The sequence below is a fragment of the Rhopalosiphum padi genome, chromosome 3 (assembly GCF_020882245.1).
Source record: "Rhopalosiphum padi isolate XX-2018 chromosome 3, ASM2088224v1, whole genome shotgun sequence".
NCBI classification, from domain to species: Eukaryota; Metazoa; Arthropoda; class Insecta; order Hemiptera; family Aphididae; genus Rhopalosiphum; species Rhopalosiphum padi.
The window spans coordinates 43,517,842-43,541,290 of NC_083599.1; the positions used below are offsets into that span (position 1 = coordinate 43,517,842).

Sequence of the window (23,449 nt, forward strand, 5' to 3'; positions counted from 1 at the left end):
ATACACAAATATATGACTATTTAAAATTTGTTCATTCCAGAAATTTAAAACTAGTTAGTTTAATTCTTAATTTGAATAAATCATATATTTAGCTATATTATTTTAAATTAATAAAAAGTACCTTGTTAAGCGTGAAAAAGTAAATTAAAAAAATTATTGATATACTGTAGTAGTACAGTATTGACCAAATAATGCAGTATAAGTTATAGGTACTTGCCTATAATCACAATAATCACAGGATTATGAATTAAATTAGAATATAATTACATGATATAATATAATATGTGATTAATATTAATAATTTAATTTTGATAGCACATAAAATGATTTATATTATAGTGTTAAATACTCTAAAATCAACAGAAACTTAAATATATACTAGGTATTGCTAACTTGAAATTTTATAAAATTCAAATGTCAAAAGCTTCATTAACTATTAACCTATAAATGACCCGTCAAAATTCATTAAAAAATAAAACTGTGCATATTTTAAAAATATAATTTTCCGATTAAATTTTAAAAACCCTTTAATTAATAAATGAAAAAAATATATTACAATTACTATAATTTATTTATAAATAAAAAATTCATCTAAATAATACAATTTAAAATCATTTTCACATAAGTCATTTTTTCCTAATTGAAATATTTTATAGTGAAATTTATCATCATATAAAGTTTGGAAGACTAAAGAATAAAAAAAAAATGGTTGGAGAAAATATAAAACATGTTATGATTGATCAACTTTTAAATGTAAAAATAAGAATTGAAATTAGTGTAGTTTTTAAATTGATTTAAAGTGACCAATTAGGTGGATTAAACCTTAAAAAGAGCTTAGGGTACTGGATATAAAATTCAAATGTTACTTTATATAATTTTATTTTAGCAATCACAATAATAATAAAATAAATAAATCATTTCAATAAAATAAAATTTAAAAAAAACGTATAAACAATAAAATACCAAAAAATTAAAGAAAATTAACCTTAGCATTTTAAGTACACATTTATTTATGTTAGTAATAATTAATAAACTATAAAATATAAAAATAAATTAAATTAAAATAATAATTTTAAGTTGTAATACAAAATAAATACATATTATGACAATAATATTTGAATTTTGAAGTAATTATTATTAACCACCCATTAAAAATATTTTTTATTGTTATGTACTTATTTGCAAATATATAAATATTAATTGGTAAGTCAGTCTTCTACAACTAATTTCAGCTTTAATAAACTTGTTTTAATATTTAATAGCCGAAATAAGAATGATTGAAGACTAAAAGTTATTATCTTATGTTATATTAGTAATCAAAATATAAAAAGTTGGTAACAAATGTTGCCAAGTGTTCGTTTTTAGCAAATATACAAAATATTTGGAAAATAAAAGTTGATTTAAACATACTTAATACCTATTACAAAAATTTAAATATATTTATAAAAATTGTATTGTACATCAAACTTATCGACAGCCAACATATTATGTTTAAATGCTGTCAATTTCCAAAATTAAAAAAAATATTTTTCAATATAAAATAATTTACAAATATTTATGTATAAATAAATAAAGTATATAGAACTGTAAATGTTGATAATTTCTAAGAATAATATTAATACATAATTTGGTTACGAGTCTGATTTTCCAGTAACGTCCATGTAAGGAACATAATCAATAGCCATAAGACACGCAAAGAGTGTCATTACCATTTTAGGTTTTACTTCCGTAATATCTTCTGGTAAAGCATACACTCTAGCACCTGTCTTTCTTGCCATTGATATTGCATACTTAGCATTTGCTAAATTATCCTAAAATAATAATTTAATTTAGTAATAATCAGATATTGAAATGTCCAAGAAGCAATTGTTTGATAATTATTTTTATTAGAAATATTACCTCAGCATCGCCACCTTCTTTAACTATATCATAATTAATAGTGCCTGGTTTTATTGCATCAATTAAATCAATAACAATTCGGCCATCAGATAATGCATGATCTTGAAATCCTTTCAAAGTTGAAGATTTATTGGCATTTTGTAACTTATTGTTAACCCAGGTAACAATTTCTTTTTCAATCATAGGACTTCCAGTTTTGGCAAGTTGAGTTAAGACAGATAAAGTATATGCTCTCATTAGTTGCCAAATTAAAGCTATAATAAAAAACAAATGTAATTTTCTATCATAATATATCATAGTATATCATTTTACTAAACTATTACAATTTAATACTTTTTACTTATAATACAACAGAAATCAAAAATAGACAACAATCAAATTTGGTTTCTAATTGTATTGTCCTTGGCAGATATGATTATTGAACTAAAAATTTTAAATTATGACATATTGGCTAAAGTAATTAAATAAGTCATAATATTGATGACATTGGCTCATTTCTACTATACCAAAATTAATTGATTGATTTAACTAACCTAATGTAAGAGTTGCATTTCCATCATTTAAATCTTGTCCTGCAATGCCAACTAACGAAAACTTAAGTTGACGACCCAACTCAACAGCATAATTGCAATTTTCCAACTTTTCCATGAATTTTCGTAGCTTAGAAAATTTCCTATAATGTAAACATAATATAAAAGATTTTAATTTTTATATTATATTCTAATTATACAAAAATAAATTAAAAGGATTTTATAGTGCATTATTTATTTTAGAATCAACCTTGTACTGTTAGCATTAGAATTAGAGTAAATTGATTTATCATCAAATGATTAATACACATTGATTTATTCATTGATTTTATAAAATATTAAAATTTTTCAGCAATATATGAACATTTTTTTATAATCTTTTGTAAATTAAAACTTGCATCAAAATTGGAATATCATAAAATAACCAATGTTCTAATACAAACTATGTTCTAAACTTAAAGTTGAATAATAGATGAATAACATTAATTTTATTTTAAGATTTAAAGATAAGTTTTACCTGTGTACTTTAGACCAATTTACAATTCCTGGTTTAATAATATCATACAATTGAAAAATGATGAGACCATCTGCTAAATCTGAATAAAGCCAATTAACATGAGGTGCAACGCCCATAGAATTCATCCAATTTCTGTAAGCTATAATAAAAATTAGAAAAATCAATACATAATATTAAAATGAAATATAAAAACTAACTTTTTTCTTCTCTTGTTTCTTCAATTGATTCTAATCCTGCTATTTCTCCTTCAGGTTTATCTAATCCTGGATGATTGTTAAACAAATTAGCAACAAATGCAAGATTTAATTTGTATACACCATTCACGACATCAACGGGTGTTACAAAACTACGACACCCTAACTTAGCTGCTTGCTGTAACATTATATCTGCTCTTTTGTTCAAATCCGGTTCCTTAATAGACAATACATTTAATTAAATTATGTTTATCAACAAATCCAAATAGTCAATAAAAATGTTAGTAAATTAATTAAAAATAAAACATGGTTAAAAACACATTTATAAAGCCAAAATAAATATTTATTGAACAAAGGGCTAATTACTTAAATTAATAAGAAATATTCTAATTAAAATTATATTTAATTAGTCAGAACTATGACATAATGACATAACTGCACTCAATTTTGATTTTAAAAACTTATGGTTAGTATTTTTTCATTTTAAATGTTGTTCAATAAAAAAACATATTTCTTAAACACTTTTATTCATTCCTAAATTCTCAGGAGATGAAATAATTATATTATTGGTAATTACCATAAGTGCAGACATATCAACATCAGAATCAAGTGGTGCAATTTGCTTCATAAGGTATGTGTATATTTCTGAATCAGTTATATCATTTTGGAAGTTATGGCATTGTCTAGAATTAACAGAACATTTCAAAATAATTAATTCTTCACAAAACTAAATATTATATTATACCTTGAAACTCCAGCACGATTCAAGTGGTAGTTAACCCATCGGAGAAGTATAGCTTCTGGTGATAGTTTAATAAGCTCTTCAATTTTTTCTCCATCTTGTAACAGTGTAGCTAACCCAGGACAGTTTTCAAGAGTAATTTGATTAAACAATCCTATCTAAATAATTTAAATAGAATTATTAAATTACATTTATTGTTTTAAATTGTTATATTGCCAAAAATATATTTACCCTAATAATTTGCCAAAGTAAACCAAGGACTAAATGTGGTTTTCCTTTAGCAAGATCATGAGCATCAATATTGACAATATTACAGCCAATAGATTGACTGGAAACTAGTGCTAATGTTAAATTTTCTAATTTTTTGTAAACAGTAAGGTTGCTTTTGGTTGTTTCTTTATTAATTGCTCTTTCGTCAATTGTATCAGGACAAGAATGATTGATAACTTTGCTAAAAAAAACGAAATATTAAATAATTATTTATATAATATTTTTATAAAATTTATCGTAATATATGTATAGAACCATTATTAAAAATGATATAATATTATTAGTATTAAGTCTAAGATAAACATATGCTTACCAGAGTAATATTCCATCTATGACTTTTTCATACAAATTTTTCCCTTCACATTCTATCGGAAGCAAATGCTTCAAGTCAGGATCATTACTCAAGTTACTATTGATCCAATCAGAAAATGCAAGCTGTTCTTCTAATCGTACAGAATGTGTTGTTCCTTCACTTGATGCATCAGACATTCCACCTAATGTTTCTAAGTTTTCCTTTTTAGAAACAACTTGTTTAAATGAGCTAGCAACTTCTCCTGCTTTTAAGTCTGAACATAACTAAAAAAATATATATATGTCTAATGTTAATAAATTATTTTATTTAATAATTAAATTCGTAAGTAATATACTCAACCTTTTTAAATTCTGAAAACACAAGTTTTCCTTTTGTTTCCGTTCTTTTGCCATCATAATCTTCAATCATTTTTCGAACTTTCCATGCAGGTAGCTTAAAACCACATAAATCTAAAGCCTCTTGTAATTCTGAAAGATCAATTGTACCATCTCCATTTTTATCAATCTAAAAAAAAAAAAAAAAAAATGTTTTATTTATTCAAGATAAATTTTTTTTTTAATTAAAAAGTTAAGAATTTTATAATACTTAATTTTCCTAGAAATTTTAAAATTATAAATAATAAATTTAGAATGATTATAAAATTGTTCCAATATTTAAAATTAATATAAAATGTAATCTTAAATGTAATACTTGTACTACTTGGTTCTAACAATATCTATATTTTTTTTCAAACAAAACCAGAATTTAAATAAAAATATTTTTGTTTAAATTTGTATTGTATTTCAAAACAGATTCTAGATTTGTAATAAGTTATTATAATTCTAAAATCCTAAAAATCACTTAATATTGTGCAATGCAAAGATGTATGTACAAAGTGGCGGTCCAAGACAAGCGTGAACCAGGCGGTTGAAACAAATTCGAAGGTGCTCAAAAAATTATAAAAACTCGTGACTTTTTGTATAATTAAAATTTTTTTTAAATAATAACAGTGTGTAATAATAATACATTTATCAACAATCATAAATTGTATAGAATAATAAAAATATTAAATAAGCTATATTTGTAAGGGTGCTTTTTAAAAATTTGCAATGGCATTATAATATCTTCGGCCAGCACTGTGTGTAAAAGTAAGAAAAAAATAAATCCCATATTTTTCAATCAATTATTCTTAACTTAGGTCTATCCTAAGAAGTTTTTGGGAATTGAATGCACCACTCAAAGCAGCAACTCAAATTTTAATAGATTTTTTTTATTATTTAATACTTTAAACACATTTTTATCTATGTTTATATAAATAATTATAATTAAAATTTTGAATATCAAATATAAAAAAAGTACTGTTAAAAGATTCTTTGATGTTTTGTTGAAATATTACAGTATAATTTTATAATAAAAGAAAAATGTTTATTTATAATTTTCAAAATATATCTGACCTTGGCAATAAAATAATTAAAATGATTATTGTTGGTTTGATCATTTTTTAAATGGTTATATAAAATATATGTATCAGATTATTAATTAAACTTAACAATTAAATTACTATTGTATTATTCTTAATTTTAAATAAGTATATCCCTAGTAATTAATTATTTTTACCATGTAAAAAAAAAATACTAGCTTAATGTTAAAAATTGTGGAAAATATTATAAATGATTTAGTAAATTAAGTCTTAAATTTGTAAAAATAAAAATCAGTATTCTTAAAGACAGATTAACAGATGCTAGGATTTCAAGATTAAGCCGATTATATGGGTTATACCAGTTCGTAACAAGTACGAAACACTAACTAATTTTATACTTGTATATGATTTTTAAATTTCAAAATAAAACATTACAATTGTTTAAACAATTAATGACTGCTATCAAACCAGTTGGCTACTTTCTTAGGCTTCTAAGGTTCTCATACATGCCATTGGTAAATAGAATGGCATTGACATACTATACAATTTAAAGGTTAGACATTTACAAAAATGTTCAATCATTATTTACTTTAAAATTAAAATACCAAAAAAAATTAAAATACTGAATAGGGACCTGGGTAATATTTTTATATTTAAATTTGAATATAGTTTAATTAACTCTAATGATTAAAAATATAGTAAAATAAATTCTTTTAAACATAAAATTTTAATAAAATGGTAATAAACACATGTGAGGAACATTTCAATAATTAAAGAATATAAATTTATAATACCCATGACAAGGTATTAATAATAAGTTTTATGAATATCAGTAATTGAGTTATTTTTTAATTTAATGTTAAATACTAGCAGTTTAGTAGTATAATATAACATACGATAAAAAATGTATTTTTTCAAACTCTAAAAAATTCAATTGCTAGGGGTTAAAATTCCCTTAAAACAACCAACAACTGCATTAAAAATAGCCAAAAAAATGTTTTGGCTAAATTAATGTACATAAAAAATAATAACGAAAAAATTAGAAATAACTTATTGACAAAAAATATAAATTTCACTATTGTAGTAACTATTGAGGTAATAAATAAAAAAGATGTGAAAAGTCTACAAATGAAAAAAAATCCCAAATAATTAAATACACCCTGGTAAAAAAAGTCTCATGCAGGAAATATAGAATAATATAATACTGTACTATAGTCTATAACAGGGATGGGCAACTGAAAGTTATTAGAGGGCCAATTTTTAGAAAATTAAAATTTTAGAGCAAAAAAAAAAAAGGTCATTCAAAATATGCATTTTAATTTAGCATAGACGTAGCATAAAGTATAGACGATTGACTTTGAAATTGTATGATATATTTGAAAATGTAGTGCAGGCCGCCAGTTGCCCACCCCTGGTCTATAATATAATGCTAAATAAATTATAAATTTTGTAATTGTTTTCATTTATGAACTCTATTATCACTATATTATCTATTGATTATTGTTATCTCTCTTACCATAATTTAATGTAATCAAATTCTCTATTTAATACAATCATGGCTTTTAAAGAAGGAAAACAAAAACATTTAATATTTAAAGTTAAAAAGTTTTTCATAAGTTAATATGTACAAATAACCACTATAACATAATGGACCATCACATTTATTTAAAATCTCTTATACTATGATTAATTAAATAATATTAAGAGGACATTATGCCCGCATGTGTTGGTTCTGTCTTACTAACGTATATCATAGCAAATTTGCATTCAGCAGAACACATTTTGTGATGTTAGCTTTAATATTAAAGTAAATTTACCTATCATTAAATTTAAATGTAATAATATTGTAAATTATCATATACTTTTATTGCTAATATAATTTTAAAGTTATGGCTATGTAAAATATTACAACTTTAAAATGATAATATTAATAAAAACATATGCCATTTCCTAGATAATATTCTTACCTTTAAATTTAATAATACCTAGGTAAATATACTGTAATATTAAAACTAACGTCACAAAATGAATTCTGCTGAATGAAAATGGTCAATATTGTATGTATGTAAGATAGAGGCACATGTGTAGGGATAGTGTCCTCTTAAATAAATATTTAAAAAGTAAAAAAATGGTTATACAAACTTTTAAAACTTCATAATTTAAATAAAACACTAAGTACCGGAGTACACTAATATATAGACTATAGAACCTAGAATTATATGAAGTTGTGTATTTGTTATAAATTATAATGTATTATGTACGTGATTCAAAAATGTCAACTATTTTTTTTTTCTAAAGTAGAATTTATTTATCATAAGAAGAGGGCTGTAAGTGCTCTATTTTTTCTCTACAACCCACACATGACATAATAGTTTTGTGTTTACCAGAACCAATCTTTCCTATGTGTATTTTATTCTTTGGGTTTTTGCTATGATTTATATATCATAATAATTAAATTGTATTATTAGAATGCATTGTCTTAGAGCAAGAGCACCCATAAAAATTGCATTTTGCATTGAAATGAAAGCTCTAGTTCATTAGTCATTTTTATAATAGGACAAGAATGTTTTACTTTGGCTCATAAATCAATTATTAATACTTATTTCATGTGTTGATGTACTATTTATTTGAATGACTCATACAAAAGAAAGATAACATATACTATTATGATAATTCTACAGTGAGCACTTACATATATACTATATATTAAATAATTATTCTTAATAGAACTTAATTAAATTTTATTTTATCAATTTATAGCTTATATAATTAAATATGAATACCCCATTAATCTTGAGTAATGTAATTTAAACAAAATTAATTTATATCTACATGTAAATATAAAGCAAGTCATAATTAATTGCAAATTACATTTCACAAAATAATAATATTCATGTCAACTTTACCATTACAATATTTTAAATTTGAGTGTCAATATTGTAGCATAATATGAAATATTATATGGTGCCTAATCTATCCTTGTGTATAAAATATATATTTAGGGGTCACTAAAAATTTTTATTTGAGCAATTGTTATTGTAAAAATGTTAAGAAACACTGGTAAACAATATATATCAATTAATACCTATTATCAATTTATAAAACTATAAAATTATTCTTTATCAGAAACACAAAAAATACTTATCAGCATATTATTGACTAATGGTCAGTGTACTGCCCACTCAGTTGTAACATTTGCATTTAGACCTACCATTAGCATATAATGTCAAATAGAACCATAAAAGTATTAATATTTATTGCTATTGATAGTATTTAATAGTAAAACACCAATGAATATATAGCGCCAAATGAAATATTAAACAAAATTATAATCAATAATTACTTGACAATTATAATAATCAGAAACCAGAAGCAAGTAGTAACCAATAACAATATACCACCTAAAATAAAATGCACATAATAAACTGTCGATAAATGTGGAGCCCCCACGGATAATATATCAGTAGGTGCATCAACGGGTGACAAATAAAATTATTATAGTTTGAGCACCACATCGTCGGGCGCAATATAAATAATGATATTGAATAAAATATAATGTATGGGATTCGAGCAGAGAAACAAGTATAATAGGTAGATAGATATAGGTCGTTTGCCAGTTACCTTGGAAAATTGTTCCTTAAGCTCATCGTCGGCGGCGGTGACGTTCGCACCGCCGTTGAGCGCCTTGACGTAGTTGGAGACCTTAGACATTTTTCGGCACTAACCGTACACACGGGGGCGGGTGGAGGACGTCCAACACGGATTTACTGCGGTCAAAAACGACTGACGATTTCGGCAATAACGACGATGATGATGGTGCGACGGTTCACGATTAGAGCCCGAACGGCATAACGATTTTTCGCTAATTGGTACTGCACGTCGAACCAGCCAAGACGATAACTGTTATGGTAGTTACCGCGCAGTTGTTGACGACGATCGAGTGACGACAAGGCGGAAATGAGGCGCGCCTCCGTACTGCTGGTGACGAGTGACGACGTGTACTAGGCGCGACGGCGGTCAGAGTGCTCACTGCTCGACTGTGCGGGTCCGACGTCCGTGGTATGTGATCGTGTGTGCGTGCGTGTACCGCCAGTCGGGAGAGACGGACACGATTCCGGTGCGGTGCGGCGGGGCAGAGGAGTAGTCGCCGCCGCCGCCTTGTGGACTATGCGCACACTTTAACGTCGCGACTAAAGCGATGTATGCCGAGATGATGATGATATGCCGTCTCCGTCTAATGCATATGATGCGTAATACGACGTATAATAATAATATTATAATACGAATTTATTGTGGTTGGACGTGTTCTATTTCCAACACGCCGACGACCGAACGATCTATCGGCCGATAATGATTCTGAAAACACGTTTTGGATTTGTCGTGAAGTTTACCTGCACATGAGGTTGACTAACTCACGTTTTCGATTTTATCGCCTCGAGCTTACCAAAAATAATTGCATATGACAAATTGTTACGTTCCGATTTTTCCAATTCTCTTCGACGGTGTTCAAAGAGATCGACGACGTAGGCGAGTCGATCAGAAACAGACTTTGCTACGTATTCAAATCTGTTTTCAGAAATCAGAATATTATCTCAAAAAATGAGCCAGGTTTAAACGGTATTGGTATAATATTGCCTGCCACGCGTGTGACCGACAGAGACGGAAAATCACCGCTTCCAATCCCCTTAATATTAATAATAATAATAATAATAATACTAATAGTATGTGCATGAGTCATCACGTGTCTGATTCATGGTGAACCACACGGCACACACGTTTTATCGTGCTCGACGGCGGCGGGCGCTACGTCATCTCGATGGTTTTCAAAACCCGGCATGGCCTGAATACACGGCACGGATGACGATACGAAAATATCGTCATTGCAATGTTATACCTACCTGCCTACGCGTATGCTGTTTTATAAGAAATAATAAATAATATGATAATCATCGCGGTGATGTGTGCGTGATTCCCGGAGTTTCACCGTATTACACTGTAGCCCGTAGGTCTCCGGTATTTATTATTTAATTATTAATAATATAGTACCTATAACATCTTGCTAAGCTCATTTCCGTGTAGGTTTGCCACATTTCATTTTACTCAAACGTTTTTTGTACAATTTTTATGAGACAAATCATAGCATTCTTTCACGGTCAACCACCACAGTTTTAACGCAATACGTATTTTTTTACCATACTAAAAAAACAATGGTCACTGGTCAGCATTCTACGACATACGTTTTTAAGGCAAACACTAACTAATAAATTTTATAATTCGAAATGAGTGACCGACAAAATTATCAATTAGAGATAAATGATATCAAATTTTGTTGCAAGGGAACAATAAACGTATTAGTCAATTAATAATAAATTATCGTCATCGGGCCGGAAAAACAATTTTAAAATAAATTTCGTTAGAAAATCAAATAATCATCTTGATTATTTTATTATTTATTAAAACAATATTGTTTTTTCACGAGAAATGTAAAAAAGACAAAATGTTAACAATGACGTATATGGCAAGTCTAGTCATCGGCCGTTACATTATTGTCGACCACATCCCGTTTAGGCCGGATTAATAGGATGCCGTACACGCACTTCGTTTTCTCTCTCTAACATATTAAATCTACGCACATAATACATTTGCGGATATGGAAATCTAGTACAATTATTGATGGAGGGTTAGGTAATATTTTAAAATACCCAAGTGGCGAGTAAAAAAAATCTCTACTTTGAAATAACAACAATAATTTCATAATAGATAAGATATAACATTACGAATGTACCTACATTTTTGATTTCAATCCCAAACCAAAATCTCTCAGTTTCAGCACCTTTGCTGTATGGCATATTTCGAATTACCGCTACTGCTGATAAATGATAATGGATGTGTTAAAATTAAATTCAATGATTTCAGGCCAGAAACTAGATGGCATTCTGATTCTATATTTCTAAGAATAATTTATAAATTCTTTATATTATTATCACTAGTCTATCAGACATTTATTTCTCTAATACATGTAGGTAAAGTAGGTATATTAAAATCATTTTTGCATAAAACGGTAATCATTCAAAAAGTCCGTTTTATAAAAAATTGGACAAAAAGTACAAAATATTCTGTATCTATATAATTAATATTTATTTTAAAAATTTGAAAATTTAAAAATGTTTGTAGGTAAGTGAAGTATGTATTGATTTTAGTGATTTTACAATGATGTATGTTTTTTTACAGCTTAGTAAAATAATAACAATAACTAGATCATTGCTAGACATGATATAGGTAATGTCAAATAATTTTAGCTCTTTTTGACTTTTTGTAATATTTATGAATAATTGACATTTTTTTTTTTATAGATACATTTCATCATACATGAATATTTTTGTTCGTGAGTAAAAAAAGTATTATAATTTAATACTACGTTCCATTATAATTATCTTGCAATAATCAAAGAACATTGAAAATATACACTCCCAATTTTTTTAAATTTACAATATTTGTCCAAATCATAAAAAATTATATATTTTTTTAGTAATTGAGAATTTATACATTTTAAATTTCAATTTAATTTTTAATTCTTTTTGGGTTATTTCTGGTTTCAATTCGTGCTTTTTAATGTTTGTATGTACAACAAATTTTATCATTTTTTGCAATTATCGTTATTGTAATATGAGTACGATAATTATATTTTCGGAATATTTATACTCAAAACAAATCAAAATTACAAATTTTTTTCATAAATAATAAATACATCATACATCTTTTATAATTTTTTATTAATATGTAATTACATTTTTTTTCCCACTTCGCCTATAAGATTTATTCGGTTATAAGACTCACTATGTGCCGGTCCCAAAGTAAGTCTTATAAGCGGCGTCCACTGTAATAGAATAAAAATAAGTTTCCCAACTGCGGTCCCAATTAACCAAATCATGCATACATGATAATTCGGCATTAAATAGCTATATATCGTGTTGATATGTATTACCTACCTATTATATTTTACTGTTATATTGGTGTATTGGAAATTTGACGATGCCACGATAACAGTCATCATTGTGGAATTCGTGTTTCGGCGGTAGCGCTTGATATATCTATTAGGTATATATATGACTACATAAATAACGTATTATATTACTTGTACAGTTGTACAAGTACATTTTACACATGAAGCGTGCGTGTCTCATTCACTTGTCTGTTTTCGTTTGTTTCTCTATTAGGTAGGTAAGTATATCGTATATAGTATGTTTTGTTCATATAATATTAAACAATTATTTAAAGGTACATCCCGGTATTGAGACCACATGGCCGCTGGCGTTTTATGACTGCTTTCTGTCTGTATAATTTATAAACGCTCTCATAATATAATGTAGGCATATTCTCGGAAGCGTCTTGAAGACTTTCGCATTCTTAAGTCTAGTCATTTTTCGTTATTGTGTTACCCACGACGATTTTTTTTTACGTTAGCGTCGAAACGTACGTGCAATGCGCACGTGGCCCGTGGATACCTATACTATACAGCATGCGTTATGAGTTATGACTATATATTATATTATACGCACTAAGAAACTAAGGCTAGTTAAAAAAAAGTATGAACTACTCTAGCTACAACTGTATTTTTAATAATCTCGACTTAACTAGCTTAATTATTTTTTTATAATAATACGTTTAAAGTCTGAGACGTTAGACAGAAAAGTGATGTATTATTAAAAATAATTTAAAGTTATTTCTTTAAAGGAAGTAGACTTCAATATTGTATGCTATTTGTTTACTATTATTATTAACATTCTTAAGATTTATAGTTGACTTTATTTAAGTAACTCTAGTAAATTATTTTCCATTACCCGTGTAATAATATACATTCAGCATGTAGATAGGTACGTTAAGATAATATGATATACCATTAGAAAACATGATATTATTATAGCAATATAATTAACATTTTTTTTTTAGCACGAAACTAACCGACAGCAAATATGGAGTTAAAAAATATGGAGCCAATGAGTTATTTAAACTCGTGTAGGTACCTATGTCCTATACTCCTATATGCTTGCATACCGTTTGACTATTTTATTATTATATTGTGTATAAATAAAAATTATAACAGCGTTACAAGAACCCTGACAGAGTGAGATTTGTTTTTAAATAACAATCTATTTACTAAACACTAGCAATTATATTTATAAACAAGTAAAGGATCCTTTTATAAGTTACATGTTTACGCCATGTGTTTATTTATTGTTGTTTCGTTTCTCCTGGAGTGTATATAGTATATAGCTTCCAAGTGTCCTGACCACTGCAGGAGGGACAAAATATTTCATTGCATGTGATGACCTCCCGCTGCAGTGGTCCATACACTCGTAATCAAGACCAGGCTTCATCCATATAGTAGTAAACGGGTTTTACTTTCGAAATCTGAAAGTGGTTTGACATCGACAAATTTGGTATTGTTCATTTTATAATAGGTAATAAAACCAGCAAAATAATAATTTCCAACATTTCAAAAAATATAAAACTATAATATTATATTATCAATTAACTAACGATTTTTTAAGACATTATTAATAATTATGTCACTAAATTATTTTACTCTAGAGTCAAGACAGTAGACACTAACCCAGGAGTTACCAAATGTCGGACTTGAAACAAAGTTTATCTGATCCACCAACACGAAATTTATTTTTTTAATTATTTTTGTTTCTCGTGGTAAGTTAAATGAGGTTTTCACTTTTTCAGTTATATTTATTTTATTGTTTTGATTACACTTTTACTTTTTTGGATAAGTGTGTACTTATATTAAATTTCGATGCTCCTGAAAACTTCCTGACTCCTGTATTTTAAAGTGGTACTTTAAATATGATTCCAGATCCCTGTACTTCCCCGATATCGGTTAGTTTATAGAAATATAAATTTTTAAATAAACGAAATCATCAAAATTATTGAAAATTATTTTTGCAATACATTTCTTTATAAAAGAAAAAATAAGGTACATATAGCTTATAACTACTACCAATAATGTACTATCAGTTCAACCTGATCACCAGTGTAACTCTATATAATGGTACTAATACGCTATTCACGTAATATTTTAAGTATCTATATGATATATTATATATCTATCGCATGTATAGTATATTAAAACGAAGAGGTAAATTACGTTGGAATAATAAATTGAATAGTTTACAATTTAGAATTTAGAATTAAACAATGATATATTTCTATTATGTGTAATATTAAAATAATAAGCATAAAAAAAAAGCAATTAGTAAACACAAATTATGATATTGTTTTTTTTTATTATTGAATTCGGTTTACCTCTGGGCTCTGGGTAAAAATTACCTCAGACAAACAACATTCAGCAAAAGTATAACAATAAATAGTTTATAGCTTATTAGTTATATTGTTGTCATGACTAATAGCTAGTATTCAATATGCATTAACTGAGACTTGGTTAACGTCATTCACATGATTATAAATAAAATAGAAGTATACAAAATAGCTTTTTCATTTATTAATATTTATTTTTAATACATATATTATCAATATTCTATTAATTTGGATGTTATAACATATATAATATATAATATATTCTTCTAGATAATTTTTTAATTATTTATAATTAGCCAAATGCTTAAGTGTATTATTTGTCACTGTCATATATTTTCATTCAATAGTAAAATAATAATTTGAATAGCAAGCAGCAAGCTGATAATGTTTATTGATACTTGATACTATGTTTTAATTATACATAATAATTAAAAAGTGAGACATAAAAGTTATATTACATATATCATATATGTCTAAAAGATTCAGTTTTTATAAAATAATTTCTAGTACTATTTTGTATTTTATATTATACTAGCTGAATAACCCAGCTTCGCTCGTGTATTAAATAACCGATTCGTATATAAATTGGTTTTTTATTATAATTAAACTTTATAAAGCCTAGTCAGTAGTCACGTAATACATAATATTTTTTATAATTTAACTTAATTCATAATATTTATAACTGAAATGACAAATAAAATTAATAAGAGTGATTTACTCATAGATTCATTTAGTACACACCCTTGTGAAAAAATCGTTAAATTATTTAAATAACACTCTAAAAAACCGTAACCTTTAAATATAAACCCCCTATCCCCTCGGACAAAAAGAAAAATGAAAAATCGAGCGATATGGTGACACTCAGAAGAGTATTTTAAACATCTCTGTGAAAAAAAAATTGGAAAAAAGTTAAATATTGTCGTCACAAAATTGGAACATAAAGAACGCCAGTTCTTCTTACATATTATATAATACAAGGATTTAATAACCAAAAATACAGATTTGAGATTTCATTAAATGATGTCAAAAATTGTACTACAATTAAATTAAAATGATCAAAATAAAAATTAATCATTCCAATTTATAGATATTGATTGTGAGTGATTTGAGAGTAGAAATAATGTTTTCTAAGTTCATATAACTAATCAAATTTATGAACTAATTATATAGAACCTTTAATCAATCAATAAATAAAAACATTAACAAATCCAAAACTTAAATAATAACGATAAAACAATGATTAAATATTTATTATTACAATATTAATATTTAAAGGAAAATATAATTGACCTTTTTATTTTTGAGGTCAGAAACCTTCTAGAGAAATGACCATGATTTATATGAGTCACAAATCATAAACTCTGAATATCTATAAATTATAATAATGTTATAACTTATATTATCTAAATTACAGTACGTTCTTTTATTTTAATTTAAATGATTTTAAATTTATAATATATTGTTTTTGCATTTTGCACACAAATTAGAATAACAAAAAAAAAATATATTAAAATAATGCTTTTGAAATAAAATTGCTTATTTAAAATTAATTTCGCATCGTGCAAAAGTAATATCTAGGCAATTCATACCTTTTTATGGGATTTTTAAGGACGAATTCGAATCCAGTTCAATATTAGCGAATTGTTATAGACATCATCATAATATATAATGGTATTATAGGTTAATAACTAATAAGTAATAACTCTTACATTTTATTGATTCTAAAGATATTATATTGGTTTATAGTCGGTACTAGGTAGTTTAGTAGTTCTACCGTGACCTAAAACCCCATATCCAAATGTTTAGGATTCTAAGCGGAGTTATGATTTTATTCATTTTTCAATGCAGTTTACAAAGAAAAACAAAAATGTTTTACGATCATTACTAGGGAACAGATTTATATGCAAGTGGTATTAATATTTTAAAATAATAAGCTTTTTGAAATCTGATGAAAATGATCTCAGATTTAGATCATTCTTATTAAAATAATACTAATTGTATTTTGCATATTTCAAAGTCTTTACCTTATTTAGAATATTTAATGCGTATTAATAGTTTTATAGTGCATATTTTTATCTATAACACATATAAATATTTGATTCATCTTACATTTTCACATCCACAGCCACATAATATCGATACAATTACAATCGGTTCACGGTTGTAAATGTATATATAAATTAAAGAGAAAGAATGTTATTGATAAAAAAAAAAAACTTAGTGAAGACGACAATCGCGAAATATCTTTTTAAAATTAATTTAATATAATATTTTATGATAAAATTTTAATTGCATATTTTGAGGATTTTTCGTGCATATAAATACATTCTTTGGTTATCGCCTTTTAAAACAGAAAAATTCCTGAATTTTCAACATTGAAGGTGGTTCCTGGTACAACATTTTGATACTGCGAAGAATCAAAAGTAAAAAAAAATATAAACTTAAAAATACTAGTAAAAATAAAATGAATTGTCAACAATTCAAAAAAAAAATAACCAAAAAGATTTGAAATTTAATTTATATAAACATATATTTTTAATATTTTTATTTATGAGTAGAAATACGAGTACCAAGCTCGTATTTTTTTTTTTGGATGGGGGGCACGGGTAGACAGATGCCCGGGGGCGGCAAAATATTTTAGCGAAATTAATTTTAAAAATATAATAGAAAAAAAATAATCGCATTTTATTGAATAATCGGTAAAAATTAGATTAAAAAAAGAAGAAATTTGTATGTTTTATTATATATTATAATTTGTTAATTAAAAAAAGATTTAAATTTTTTTTTAATTGTTAAACAATTTTCATTTATTAATTAATAAGTTAGATTTTAATATTAAAGAATCCTGATCGTGGACGAAATATAAAAAATATTGTAAATATATAGTTTCTTTTAGTAAAATTTATAGAAATTTAACAAATTCAACTCTTTTAGTTATTTTCAGATATGTGTGATCAATTGATAATATTTTTAATTGTAAATAAAAAAATTAAACATTTAGCATAATAAGGATACTCATAACTCATAAGTGTCATTTAAAGCAATTTAAAAAAATCGAAAGTCCTTTATGAATTTTTTAAATTGTTTAAACTTTAAATTTTAATGAAATTTTCCAAACTATAACACATTTAAAGTCACATCAAGTACCTTCATGAACGTTTGTAGTTCAAATTTTGATGACGATGTGTAATAAAATAAGTAATAACAATGTATCTTCAAACCATTTTTACGATTTAATTTTTATTCAAAAAATACTATTACTTGAATATTATAATTCTTTACGTATTACAAATTTTCAAAATATTAAATAGACTAGGTAGTTTTAAGTTATATAAAGATATTTTAAAATTTTGAATTTTGTTTCTATAACTGTTGATAAAAAAGCTTAAAAATTTGTTAAAAAAATAAATGTAATACAAAATATTTATGCAAAATTTTAATTGATAGACATTTAAACTTTAAATTTAAAATGAAAATGAAAATTTAAACAAAACATAACGATTGTTATTTTGTTGCCATTTAACAAAAAGTATTAATCATCATCTCGAACCTTTTTTTTTTTTTGTATTATATTCTATGTATAGTGTAGTCTATACACAATACATAATGTAATTTTCAAAATATTTAGACTAATTTTATGTTATTTATATACCACTAATTTATTCCTGTTGTTCTATAACTCTTTGTACGCAGTATCAACTTTGACTTAAGCTAATACAATTAATATATGCATATAATTATAATATTAAAATAATTAACAATGTAGGTAGGTAGTTAAAAGTTAAAACATAATAAAATTAGTATAACATTCCGTATAATATACTAATAAATTAATTAATTGTAATAGTAATATAAATAAATTATAAAATATCCTTAAAATGGATTTCGTATGCAGTGGTTTATCATTGAGTTCAAATTAATAAATTGTATATTATAATAATATTATAATATATTTATAACAGTGACCTACACAATGGCGTGGGCACTTAATATCTTTTATTTATCCAAGAATGACTTGCTATATATTTTTTTCATATAATCATGTTATACATATACTGATATACTATAATCAGCTTTCACTAAATACTATAATGAGTATAATCATTGTAGTCGGATAAATATTGTTTTTTTTTTATTTATTCAGAATTTTAAAATTGTATTGATATTTATTTTATTATTTTAATATTGAATTAAAAAAATACAATAGAAACTTCATGACAAGATAAAATATATTTTTAGAAATTTTATCGGATAATTATGTTATAATATAATTGGCAATATATTGATACTTTTAGACAAAATAAAAAGCAACAGTATCTAGGTAAAATTAATATTCCTGAAGCGTATTTATTTATTAACAAGTATAAATACGTATGAATTACATGGATGCATTTTGTATAGGCAACAAAGTACACGCGGCGTTAGCTAGTACTACTTTAAATGATCACTTACTACAACGCATACTTTTACACCACCCATTCGTAAGAACTTAGAAAAATTGCCTATATTAAACTCCTTAAAACGGTCATTATTGAACCCAATGAGATTTCTGAAATTATACATTTTTATAATATAATATAGTACAACTAGCTGGCCTATTGAATTTTTTTCGTGAAGAACCGATAGCGCGTGATGGAATTTACTGTTATTATACTTTGAGAATACTTAGTCACCTGCTAATACAAATCAAGATAATAAAACATGTTTATGAAAATTGACACAGTGTAAGAAGTTTCGGAATGCCGCCGACACCACGATCGACTAAGATAATGTCGACTGTCAATCCATCTGGATGTACGTATCCAAATATCGAATTATAAACTTTATATGTACCTATACTATACATGATATAATATATGCATACCATGTGTATACTGCTGTTTATGTTTACGTAAAATAATAGATAATACTAATAATTTAAATTGAAGATCGATGAACAATCATCCATGAATACTAAGCACTGATCAGTCACGAACTGCAGAGGACTGTTGTTTGTATATCTATAATATCTTAACATTTTCATTAAGTCTTGTTTGTTCTATTTTTGCATATTTCGTACATTAAAGTTTATGTTAAGTGAAGAAAATAAAAACAAGTTGCTGCTTATTGAAAATTAAAAGTTGGCCCTCCAAAAGGACCTTGCAAAATAATGAAGGTACATAGACTGATAGGTAATAAAGGTATGTTCGAATAACTTAACTATAATTTATAAAGCATATACGTAAAACTAAGTAAAAAATTATTTACTTTATTACTTATGTGAGTTAAGAAGTTTCAACACATATTAATGATATTATAATCACTTTGGGGTGGTTATGGTACTTTTATGCGACAATAATTGACGAATTTTTAAAAAGGAAATGTGATGAACTTATCTCAGACTCAGAGCATGTGAGAGTTCAACTAAAATTATATTCAAGGAGATAGGTTCTTTGTCGATAAAAGTGAGTCAGTTATATTAGTTAAATTAAAATTTAATTCTGCTAAATTAAGAACAATTCTTAAATAACTTACTAAATTATTCTAATCTTTTAAAACTATAAAAAAATACAATGACTTTATATATAAATAATATCATTACAAATACATTATATATAAAGGATTACTCTAGGCCCTAGGCCACCAGGCCACCGGGATATTTCTCAGTAGGCCGCTATGAAAATTAGCCTATGGGAGCTGCAGTAGACTATTTGGGGCCGGTAATAAGCAGTGCAGGGGCCTTTGTTTATGTAAAACTATAATAATAATAAGAGCAGGGGCTGGCCAAAAAATTATTTCCCGAACCATTTGTATGAGCTAGTCCAATCCTGCATAGATACATGCACGCAGTGCTTAGAACTCAAGAAAGCTAATATCATTTTTTATTTTTCGAACATTCAAGTTTTCCAAAACAATTCTATCAATAATTTTTTATGAAGATAAATCAAGATACAAAAATTGTACGTTTTTATTGTAGAAAATAAACGATACTTGGAAAATTGTATGACTAATACATTTATGGGGCACATACACAAAAAAACAATTTGAAGAAAGTTTGTTTCAAATTTATACCGACAATTAAATTCTAAGTTTTAACTTTCTAATGATATTTGACCGGTTGCCTTCCATTTCAACTATAATATATATGTAACACTAAAATATTTAATTACCTAATGGTTTATTAATAGACAAATGTTTTATTTTCCCAATATTTTGATTTGGAACAATTTTTTGAATATATATACATATGACTACTTACGGTAACAGTAAAACAGTAAAAATAAGTTCATAGTATAAAATAGATATTAAATATTTAAATGATTATTTATATATTAAATATTTTAAAATGAATTAAAAATGTCGTGCATACAGTAAAATTCGTAATAATTACACACAATTTTAAGTCACCATGAATAATTTTTTTCATATACAAATAAACATTGATATATCATATTGAAATCAAATTTCAATTTACCTAAAACCTCTATAATTATTAATTGCTTATAACAATTATTGTAATTATTGCGTAATACAGTTGAAATTCACATCTCGGCAAAAATAAATTTAAAGTACAGAACTTGTTATACAATTTGTTCAAATTAGAATATAACTGAAGACAATTTTAGAAAACATGGCATCAGTATACAGGTACGTTATACAGGAGGGTTTGAGTCTAGTACCTAATTTATTTAACTTTCAGACTTCAGTATTACCTACTTATACCTACAGTAACAGTAAAAAGTAAAACAGTATATAAATAGCTTGAAAGTATAAAATAGATATAAAATATTTTAAAATGAATTAAAAATGTCATTTCGTATAGTAAAATTCATAATAATATAATACACACAATTTTAAGTCGTCATGAATAATTTTTTTCATACCATACAAATAATACATAATGATAAATATTGTCTTTTATAAAATCACTTAATTCATAGAAAATGTATGAGGCACTTTGTATTACATTTTTAACACAAACAATAATTGTATAAAAGAATAAAAAAAAATTTACGAGAAAAAAATAAAATTGGTCACCCATCCAATTGCGTAGCAAAAAACCACTGGCTGACATCTTTAGTCACAATTTTTGTTTATAAGCATTAAAAGTTCAAATGTTATCAAAATATATTAAAATCACGAATATTTGCAAAGAATTTTGAAGTTGAAAATTCATAAAATTTTTGTGATTTATACTTAAGGTTCAAAAATTCAATACAAGGTTATCCATAAGTTTTACTTTAAGTAATTGTAAAAAAAAATTCCAGCGTCAATATAGAAAACATTTTATGAGCGTATGAAATTTTATTTTTTACGAAATCGCGTAAAATAACGATATATTACAATTTAAATATAAGTAATAATAATATAATATATATTATAACTAATATATTTTAACTAATTATCATTGACTGACAAATCATCTCCGTTCAGAATCGTTTTTCGTATACAATGATACCCGCGGTCATTGCATTCAAATTTAACACATCCACACGACCAGTGACCTACTCTCCATCTCTACTATACAGCAGAGCGATACCCACTTGCCCACTTATTATAATTTTGACATATTTTTTTATACTGATTTTGCTTATTTTTACGATTAATAATAACATTTTCAAAGTAGGTATGTTGATTCATTTTAAGATATTAACTGTGGCAACTGTGCAAAGTTTGTTACTATTATACTATTAATTATCGCCGTTATATAAAAATTAGGTTGCAAATGAAATATTGCAAAACTATGTAAATAAAACATTAACGTACCTATTATTACTTAAAAAAAAAATTTACGAGTAAAAAATAAAATTGGTCACCCATCCAATTGCGTAGACCAAAGGAAACTTGATAGAATCCCACGACCGCCAGAGGTTATCCGAAAGGTGATGACAATAAGAAGAAATGTGTTATTTAAATAAATACATTTTATATTGGTGTAATAATTTGTATATTTTTATAATTTTAACATATTTTATATTATATTTTTTGATACCGTTTTTGTTTATTTTTACGATGAATAATAACATTTTCAAAATGGGTTTGTTGATTTATTTTAAGATATTATGTAATTATAATATAAATATTGTTTTACAGTTGTAGGCACTTACAGTAAGGTGTATTAATCCAGAAGTTAAAAACAATAATAGTTTATTTTTATTACTTTGTTTATATCGTTTCAAAAGCCATTTGGCGCTTAATCTAATAAAATAAATAAATAATATATTAAGGTATAAATATTAATATATGTATCATTATAATAACTAAATACCAATAATATAACA

General features: G+C 25.6%; 1 protein-coding gene across 1 annotated transcript; it reads right to left on the reverse strand.

The window, feature by feature from the left end:
• Positions 1–862: 862 nt before the first annotated feature.
• LOC132924663 (plastin-3) lies at positions 863–10,030 on the reverse strand. Its single transcript, XM_060989090.1, has 11 exons — positions 9,486–10,030; positions 4,805–4,969; positions 4,466–4,728; positions 4,114–4,333; positions 3,886–4,040; positions 3,718–3,823; positions 3,144–3,357; positions 2,947–3,085; positions 2,433–2,572; positions 1,900–2,153; positions 863–1,811 (listed from the first exon to the last, which is right to left on the reverse strand). The coding sequence occupies exons 1-11, from the start codon at positions 9,573–9,575 to the stop codon at positions 1,632–1,634; spliced, it is 1,926 nt and encodes a 641-aa protein (XP_060845073.1). The 5' UTR covers positions 9,576–10,030; the 3' UTR covers positions 863–1,631.
• Between the last annotated feature and the right edge of the window lie 13,419 nt (positions 10,031–23,449).